This window comes from Centruroides sculpturatus, unplaced genomic scaffold (assembly GCF_000671375.1).
Source record: "Centruroides sculpturatus isolate CEXI.00-Female unplaced genomic scaffold, Cexi_2.0 scaffold951, whole genome shotgun sequence".
NCBI classification, from domain to species: Eukaryota; Metazoa; Arthropoda; class Arachnida; order Scorpiones; family Buthidae; genus Centruroides; species Centruroides sculpturatus.
This window is the reverse complement of record NW_019385256.1, coordinates 255,036-265,541: the sequence shown is the minus strand read 5'-3', so window position 1 is coordinate 265,541 and position 10,506 is coordinate 255,036. Positions and strand designations below refer to the sequence as shown.

Genomic DNA, 10,506 nt, shown 5'->3' with positions numbered 1-10,506 from the left:
ATACAGTGGTACCTCAGGATACGAAATTAATCCGTTCCGAAACTGAGATCGTATCATGAAAATGTCGTAAGGTGGATCATCTTTTCCCATACGATTACACGTAAAACCAAATAATTCGTTCCAACGCGAAAAACATACTCAAATTAAAGCCAAGTAATACATTAAAAAAAATAACAGTAATAAGAAAAACAAATGAAAAATGCGAACTAATGTAACGTCGTATGGTGAGTTTTTGTTCGTATCGTGGAGTAAAAATATGTTCGAATTTCATGTCGTATCCTGAAAATTTCATATGCTGGGGCGTTCGTAACCTGAGGTACCACTGTAAATATATATAGAACATTTAGAAGAATGTATAACTTATATAAAATATTTAGCTTAAAATTGTCACAACACTTTCTGTTGCAGGGAAGGAAATAGAATGTTGACATTGAAAATCAATAAATCATCACAAAATTTTTGAACAAATGAGCAAAGCAAATGTGGAGTTGAGCTGTCCATTCTGTGGGAGGTAGAGCAAAAGAGAATGGAGTGGAAGTTGGCCCCTCACAGAAGTTGAATTATATGAAATTTTTCTTATAAATAGTCTATATTGGGAACAAGTGGGCCAAGGCCAAGCCCATGGGATAAGCATGTGAAGCAAACCATGTATCTATGGAATTGGAACATTTTTCTGTGGGATGTTCAAAAAGATTGTAATGTTCAACCAATTAAAAAATAAATAAAGCAAAAGATTTTTTTTTTTGAGGTGCAGAATGGACCTTATGGATTGAGGTACACTATCAAAATTTGTTATTAAATCTGAAGGTTGTTCCACACAGATCTTTCAGATTTTCTCCATCAAAATTAAATACAAAAGTTCTTTTACGTAATTTGAATACAAACAGTTTTGCCCAATTAATTTGAGTGTAGAGGTTCATTTCAAAATGACCCTGAACTTAGTTTAAATCATGGAATCTTCATTTGGAATTGGACATATGAAGATATACTATATTTTTGCAAATTGTCTAGCATGTTGGTCTATCAGAGGAAGACCAGAAAATCCTATATCTCCATAGGTAAAAACCACATGTTGGTTTAAGTTAGGTTATGTAGCCCTCTTTAGAGAACATATTAAAAAATGAGAGTTACATCATGTAAAAATAAACAAGTTTTTATTCTAAAACTGAAACTGTCAGCATTACATCAAAAACTATAATTATACATTTAATTTCTTCATTTTATCTTCTTTCCAACAATGTAAAATACTCCATGGAATCCCAAAAGTGCTTTTTTATGTTTATTTAATTGTAATTGAATTCAAAAATGCAAAAATAAACATATTAAATTTAAGAAACTCCCTGCAAATTATCTCAACTTGCATTGATTAACACCCACTTTGTGTGAAATTTGAGAGGAAGGTGTTATTTTTGAGGTCAGGGTAGATGATCTGTGTAGCTCACACTGACTGACTACTTCTACTACTATTACTACTACTAATGTAAATAAGTTGCTAGTTGTTTTGTCCTGTAAAAGAAGATTCTCTTCCTGATTTTAAGTCAGTAAAGTTATAATATTGTTATTTTATTGTACTCTGAAGAATGTTTTCTTTAACATTTATTTAACAACTAGTTTTGTCATATCTGATTAATTTTATATTTTAGTTGCAGTTAAACTGGCAAGCCGGTAACCCTGAAATTTTGGGCATTCCAGTCTCCCCGTTTATATGCGGCATGCCAATCACCCATTAAAATATGATACATATCAAAATTTCTGTTATGAATAGTCTATACTGGGAACAAGTGGTAAAAAGAATAGGGAGATGAGCTGCTGTAGGCAACCTGGAGTTTTGCCCCTAGTTATTATATAATCTTTAAGTAAACTATATAATTAACAGAATTAAATGTTAAGATATTTTATTAAATATTAATTCTATAAATATATTTAATGAATGTGATCCACACCAAAATTTTATTGTTTTTGATAATTTTAATAAATTATCAAATATAAAATTATTTTAAAATATTAAATTTAAGTTTAATCACAAAGATCAAAGTAAAACCAAAACACTTACTTCTCCCAATCAATCCACTCTTTTGGCTTTTCCCACTGAGAAACTTCTGTTTTACAATTGTAATAGTATTTTTTTCCAGATGAACTAATGTGTTCTGACCAATCACCCACTTGAATTCTCTTCTCTTTATCCTGGAAGATTCATTTATTTGTATCATATATTAAATGAAACATAATGTGAAACATTTCTAAACAAAGACAATCTTAAAAGCAAAATTACAATCTTATTGAAATATTAACAAAACCCATTTTGCTATTCAATATTAAGAAAACTCCCTGTGTGAATAATTTTCTTTCCATCTGATGTGGGATTTCATGTGTAATTGATAAGTATCATTTAAATTTAACAAGTATGTTCCAATTTTATCAATGTTCCAAAATTCATTTCTTTTTGCATGAAGATGACATTCTATAAATGTTGAAAGTATTGTGTGATTTTCTGTTTTAATTATTAGTTTATTAATGGCAATAGACAATGGTCTTAATTTTTATCTGGTAACAAAACCCATGGGTCAAGCATATGCTGTATTTTACAGACTATTAAGACACCTTAATTTTTAAGTATTTTTTAAAAAAAATAACATTTTTACCATTTTTTACCACCTAAATTCAATCCTTTTATACAGATTGAAGCAAATGCTGATCCACCAATCAATGCTTAGTAGCGCTATCGGACAACCGCTGATCGTACGATGGTCGCTGGCCAATCCGCGGTCGTGGATTCAGAACTACCAATTGTCTTGTGATCCAAGTTTCTATGGTGACAACCGTTGCTCGTTTGAAAAGAGAAAAAGTGCGAGAATCCTACGTCCAGATGATTCTATCCCGACACCCCGCAACTCATGTTCGTTGCATTGGTGCACTGCTGCTGCCAGTTGAATTCAATGTTGCCAGATAGAGAGAGGTTTCCCACAGCATCAAATATATGGCCATTTTTAAGACGCGGCAATTTTAAATCAAACACCGGACATTTTTATATTAATTTTATATTAATATAAAAATTAATTTTTATATAAGACGCACCTGAATTTTGGAGGCAATCTTTCAAAGAAAAAGTGCGTCTTATAGTCCGTAAAATACGGTAATCTTTTAGTTTATTTAAAATTAGATCCTGAAATGTGGCAATTATAAGCTCTTCAGCAATTCTAGTTCATAATTTTTTCTTTTTAGTCCAGTGCAAACTAGTCAATGTGATTGCTCTGACACATAGACAGAAATTAGCTTTTATAATCATGCGACTGCTTGCTTTCAACTACTGGTAATAATTACCAGGGATTGCGTGATTTCTTGGCAAAAAGTCGGTAGTGTATGTTGGAAACAATGAGTATTTTGTACATCACTTTATAAACTACCATCTTTTAATTTTCATGTAGTATTTTGTTTACAAAATGACTGACTTATACTGAATCTTCTGCCTTTAGCTTGGACTATATATTCCTTATTGATAATAATTTATAGTTTAATCATTAAGAGAAAAAGAAAATAAGAATCTGACATAAATTGGATTCATCATCTATAAGAACAGAAAATTATGAATAATTTCATAGAACAAAAATATCCAACAAGTTGAATATGCTTTTAATTAAAAAGACTGATCTTGAGTCCATCAGCAGACAATCTACAACTGCCTGCTTAATTTCAGGCAATTTTTTTTTTACATCTAAGGAGGCCAGTGTGCTTTGATATTGACTAGTTTGCACTGGTCTTTATTAATATCAAGAACATTTTATCCCATTTAATTTGGAAAAACTTTTTCTCTGCCAAAGCTGATACTGAATCTTAATTTTTAAGATCAGTTTGATGTTCTCTCATTATCCTGCAGATTCTGCCTGTATAATATGAGGTTGTTCATTAAAGATTGGGTAAAACAACTCTAAAATACATTTAATTCAGAAAAAGTTCTCTCTTTATAAACTTTGTGTGGATTTTCTGAATTTAAAATATGCTAACAGTCAAATATTTTTGAAAATATATTAACTGCTTCAATTATTTAATGTCTTACTTTCCATTATCATTTCTTGTTTGCAGGCAAGTATAGAGCTAAGCCAAATGATAAAAATCTGTTTGTACTCTATTTCAAATTTTAAAAGATCTTAATAAATGTTCTTATTAAATACCTATATTTAATAATTTATTTTAAATTTATTATTAATTTATTTTAAAATATAAATCGTTTTGAAGCATGATATTTTTCATCAATTTAAAATACAGTTATTTTTTCTATAGATGATAATATATTATTAAATATGTATATTTTTATCAAATCTCAAAGATAGTAAAATCTATTTCTAGTTAGCAAATTTGAAGTAATGACTTATGAAACCTATTTAAAACTAACAGCTGATCGAAGTTAGTATCCAAGCTTTCATTGAAAAAAGCTATAAAATTTCATTTTACAATTAATTTAAGATATATTAATTCCAAATTAATGTCAATTTCAATAACTTTTCATTGCTTAAAATTAAATAATGTAAATGAAAATATAGTTCACTTCACGCCAGCCTTTAGAAATTAAAATTATGACACTTACGTGTTGCGGCGTTATTGACAGCGATTTGTTAAATTTCAGATATGTTCGCTAGTACTTTCAACAGTTTACGACTGTCGTCTTCAGGCGAAATCGAATACCTTTGTTTTCGAATTGATAGCTTTTAACGGACTTTTCAAATTACGTAATGCACGAGATCGGAATGTAGAACAAATTAATAAAATTGAATTAATAAATATTTTTTTAAAGTAACTTGCTGTAATAACTTGAACTCCCCAAATCATATAAATATTGATTGATGGTGCCGTATATGGTGGTAGAATAAAATTAGATCACAAAATTATAACTTGGATTGTTTAAATAAAGTTATCCATAGCTGTGGTATTTCCAACGTCGGCGCGTTGCACGGCAAAACAGCAGATATGTACAGGTTTTCCCATATAAATATTTGTCTACGATCATTGCAATGCTTAAGTAATTTAATGTTGTTCCAAAGTGGAAGATAATTTTGGTCTAGAACCTTTTTCGCTAATTCTGTAGCTGGTCTGTTGTTTCTAATATCTTCTTGATGTTCAAAGATACGAGACCGCATCATTCTGCTGGTAGCTCCAATATACATAATTTCCTCCCCTGATGTTGTATGTTTTAATGGAATTATATAAACCCCCGATTTTTCATTCAAGGTGAGAATGTCTGTCACCTTATACGGCACCATCAATCAATATTTATATGATTTGGGGAGTTCAAGTTATTACAGCAAGTTAAAAAAATATTTATTAATTCAATTTTATTAATTTGTTCTACATTCCAATCTCGTGCATTACGTAATTTGAAAAGTCCGTTAAAAGCTATCAATTCGAAAACAAAGGTATTCGATTTCGCCTGAAGACGACAGTCGTAAACTGTTGAAAGTACTAGCGAACATATCTGAAATTTAACAAATCGCTGTCAATAACGCCGCAACACGTAAGTGTCATAATTTTAATAAATAATGTAAAGTTTAAAAAAACACATAAATAAAATAAATTACCTCTGAATGACTCCGATCATGATTAGTCCTATGAGTACTTCCAGTACTCTCAGTATTTCTTCGGACAGCAGATAGTTGTTGATCTTTTCCATTTCCACCAGTTTTGACAATACGATCTCTTTGAAGAGGAGATTTGCTTGGAACTAATAAGTGAATTACACATTAAAACTTTGCACAGTGGTATACAAATAAAACTTAAAAAATTATATTGATATATATGTAATTTCCTCAAACCTTAGAAGGTTTATTTTAAAAATTTACATTCTCCCCAGGGTTTATCATCTTGCAACAAGAGAGAAATGCATTTTCTAAATTATCCAAAATCATTTATTGGTTGTATTTATAAGTTACAACTACATTTGAAATAATTACTGTTCTCATAGTTAACCTAATTCAGTCCTCCAATTTATATTACTAGACCTGGACTTATATATTATTATGTATTTTTCTTGCCGATATGTATGAAATGAATATTTGACTTTCCTGTCAATTTCTGTAGTGAATTGCATCAATTCTTGCAACATATTTTTGTATATTTTAATAATTACTACATATTTCTTTATATTTTTCATTACTTCTGGCATGTCAACCTCATTAGGACAACTGATTGATAGTTATTAATTGTAGGACAGAATTAAAAAGTTAGCCTAATCTCAAACTAATTGGTATTCCTTCACACTTGAATTTTTAACAGTTTAATGATTATTGTGCATTCATTTACTTAGTTGTAGATGTATTCAAATTTATTTATATTTGAAGCCTTCAGGGATATAGTGCTAATCCTCAGAACCACATTTTTGAGGTAATTGAGTTTGAATATTTGAAAAAATCCTAAAAATTGTATGAATAAGTATGTGTTAATATTTTTGCTCATCAAACATTGCCTGTAGATGTGGCTGTCATCTCATCATTTTAAGTTTTTTCAAACATTCAAACACATCTACACATCATTTTAAGTTTTTTCAAACATTCAAACACATCTACACATCATTTTAAGTTTTTTCAAACATTCACCAGCTGATTTTTCCAAAAATCAGCTGGTGAATATAAAGATAGTGAATTTTTTTACAATATAGTATAGCCCAGTTTCTGGAGTAGTTTTATTTTAGGTACTCCTAAATGTTGGACATGTCAAATGTGGCTTTGAAAGTTTCATTTGGGAAATTTTGAACTAAAAAATACAAAGCATACAAGTGCCCAAAAGCTTTTGTAGAGAAATTTTAGAAAGATATTGTTAAAAATTCACAAATAACTTGTACGACTTCTAACCTGAGATAAGCCTGTAAATCAGACCAAAAACACTTGTTCAAAGTATTAGGCGAGTGCTGGAAACACATGAAAAATTGTTTGGATAAGTGAATAATAACTGAAACTTGCAAAAAATCTTAATGCATGCAGAATACAATCATCATGTCAGTGATACACTAAGTGAAAAAAAACAAACTGGATCAAGTATAAATTTGTCTGACAGATAGACAGTTTTAAGATTTCATTTTATTTTTAAATTAGTTACTCATTTTTATCATAAAAAACATTTTTTTACAAATGACAAAATAAAAATATTTGTTATTAGCTGAAAATTTGTTCTAGTGGGTAGTAATTGTTTGGTTGAGTACCAAGGTACCACTGTATTTGATTAACATAATTGATATACATAGTGGCATTAAGAGATTAATTAATCACATTAATCAAGGGATACTTGTGTCTGAATGAATAATCTTTTCTGGAAAGTGGATTGAGAGGGGATTGCAAAGACCATGGGCAGTAAAATCACTTGATCTGAGTCCCCTTAATTTCTTTGCTTGGAGATTTATCAAGTTCAAAGTTTTATCAAATGAAAGTTAATTTCCAAGACATTAAACACCATATCCAAATAACAGTTGACAGTATTACAACATCTAAATATTTTTTAAGCTACAACAGAACATTGAAAACAGCACTTTGAGATGCAAGGTGATCACATCGAATTGTGTTGATTTACATGGTAAACATTCTTTTCTTTCATAAAACATTATTTAAAATTGTTGAAACAAAGGTGACTAGTTAAATTTAATCAGTTTTTAGCAAACTACTGTCACGAAACCATAACTTTTTTTACAATTTTTGCTGGTTTTTTGCTTTTTGTGATGGTAGTTCATTCAACAATTTCATTTTTCATCAAAACGGATACTTCTATGAACACCCTTTATACAGTATATAATAAAAATTTAAATTAGCAGTTTTTAAAGACTTGAGTGTAGAAAATTTTGAATTGCTTAAGTATAAAAAAAAAAAAAAAGATTTAAAATTAAAATTGACAGCCATTATAATTTCTTTCTGCATACTCCTTGAAAGCACGCTTCATAGAACACTCGAGATATTCATATCACAGGTTGGGAAACACTGATCTAGAATAGGGATATCAATATTGTAAACATTTATTATTTTTGGTTTAATATATTGGTTATTGACACAGCACTACTGTAATTGTGAGAAATACAACACCACCTCCAGTATTTTTATCACTAGTACTATTTCCTGAGAACTAGGAAAATCATTATTGAAAGAAGTAGAATTGACGATTATCATAATTAATAAATGCCAAATTACTGATATTCTCATTTTCTTTGATACAGAGATTAAACAAGTGTGCTGTTGTTCCAATGTATTCATATTTTTTGCCAAATCTTTTATCCTACAGAAATGGAGTACATCTAAGAAGGTATTTGTTATAAATGAAGTCTTTAGTGTTTCTAAGTAAGAAATATATAGAAAAGGGGTAGTTTTTAATGCAATCTTGATCTAGTTGGCTTTTGCTATTTGTTTGTGAATATTAGTGATATATTGATTTTATCTTATGATCTTATAAGATCATAAGATAAAATCAATATATCACTAATATTCACAAACAAATGTCTGTCTTTATTCTTCACATTTCTTCCAGACTCATCAAACTGATTTTGTAAAGCGATGACAGATTTACTTCATATGACCTTGGTTTTCAATATGCATTTCACAAGTACTTTTTATTTATACCCCTTTTCAGTCTTACAACTTTTGTATCTACAAATGTATTACTACTATTTATCATTTTAAACTTTTTCTTTTATTTGTAACTTCACTTTCGTTAGGCTTAATTAATTAATTATGTCATTTTCCTCAATTCAATTATTATTCATACACTCATAAATCCAGGCAATATGAGTAATGTAGTTCAGCTCCTTTTATTCCGTTCTGATGTTGGAGTATTGTATATAAACCATTTTGATTAAGGCCTTAAAGGTTAAACAAGTGTGTGTTGTTTTCATCTCCTTTTCATGATTCCACTTGGTATGAAAAGGAAGTGATGAAAATTTTCTGTAAGATGTGGCTTTTGCAGTGTTAAATGGATAACCAGAAAGTGAGTAGTGTAGTGACTTTCTGAACTAAGAGGTGAAGCCATAGCTGTTATTATTCATGTGAGTTAAAAAATCTGACAAGTTAGGTGTTAGGCACCAAAATTATCACATTGTTCTTTCACCCAAATATCAGTAATTTAGATTTTATGTTTAAAGCATTAAATTAAAGATACATGAATATTTTAAAATTATTTTTAAAATCTCTATTTTCCATCTGTTTTCAACGTTTCTTCAATTTAAAGTGCTAACAAGTTGACTGCCCATTATAAGCTATCTCAAAGTATATTGTAGCTTACATTATATTGTAATATACTACAAAAAAGGCTAATATGTGCATTGACTGTGCATTACAAATTAATTTTGTGTTATAAGAAGAAAAGTTTTTGAAGAAATATTGAATACATATATCATATTACCCAAATTAAGGACTGATAAGGGAAAAAGGCTTAAAATGCCATTTCATTTCATAAAAACAGAAAATAAAGTCACCTTTTCCATCAAAAAAGTTCCTCTATGATAAGTTTTCCATAGCAATTTTGTGCTTAATTCTAAAGAACATAAGAGAACAAAAAGCAATCAAGTACTACAGTAAAACTTCTTAAACATCTGTAACGCAAAGAAAATGAAGCATTTGGTAGGTTTCAATGAAATATCATAGGGATTTAACATCTCCAACTTGAATTTCCTTAATTTGAATTTCCTCCAAGTTGAAGATTTTTGTGTTTTGACACTGATTTATGTTACTTTCAACTTCCCTAACTCAAATTTTGATATTTATTCTAACCAAAGTGATCCTAATTATTGAATTTTCATGAAATTTTCAGACAGTACTACTACTGTCCAATACCCATTTGCAGACAACATTCCAGTCAAAAGTGAGAGGACCTCTCATTTTATCTCAACAAGATAATATCAAACAGTTTTGCAAGTACATTAGTTACATTAAACATTTTGCTAAAAGGCATTACATGGGCGGTTTAAAACAAAAAATATCAAAGATTCTTTATATGATATGAGGTCTGTTCAAAAAGTATTGGACCTTTTTTTTTCCGCATAAACCAATGATGCACGAGAGGCCTCCTTCGGTGGAGTTGTGGAGGGGACAGTCATGCACAGCCCTGAATTTTTTTCCGCCTGCAAAAAGCGTCAGTCGTTGGCAATCGGCCTATGAGTGAGGTCATGTAGTGCACTCTCGTCAGATTCCACTAAGCTGGAAAATGACTGAACAACGTGAGCACGATACTACATCAAATTTTGCCAAAAACCTTGGCAATACCCAAGCGTAAACCATTCGCAAGATTCAGCAGGCTTTCGGGGACGATCCTCGAGGCCAAAAAAAGCGCGGCAGGTCTGCAGCAATATCAAAGATCATGCTGACAGTTTTTCGACTCTTGTGGGGTGGTGTGTCGTGAGTACGCACCACAAGGCCAAACCATCGCAAAGGAATACTACCAGGAGGTCCTTCATCGTCTTTCCGATACAGTACGATGCAAACGACTGGATCTGTGGTCGATCAAAACTTGGCAGCTCCATCGTGATAACGCATCCGCCCATTCTGC

General features: G+C 30.4%; 1 protein-coding gene across 1 annotated transcript in view; it reads right to left on the bottom strand.

Annotated features, from left to right (window-relative positions):
* The window catches only part of LOC111636788 (WW domain-containing adapter protein with coiled-coil-like), an 81,952-nt gene that overhangs the window by 32,980 nt on the left and 38,466 nt on the right, over nt 1–10,506 (bottom strand). The window contains exons 4-6 of the mRNA XM_023382120.1: nt 5,571–5,713; nt 2,054–2,184; nt 1,773–1,861 (exon numbers count right to left, since the gene is read on the bottom strand). Coding sequence (XP_023237888.1) covers nt 1,773–1,861; nt 2,054–2,184; nt 5,571–5,713 — 363 coding nt within the window. The remainder of the gene's footprint in view (nt 1–1,772; nt 1,862–2,053; nt 2,185–5,570; nt 5,714–10,506) is intronic.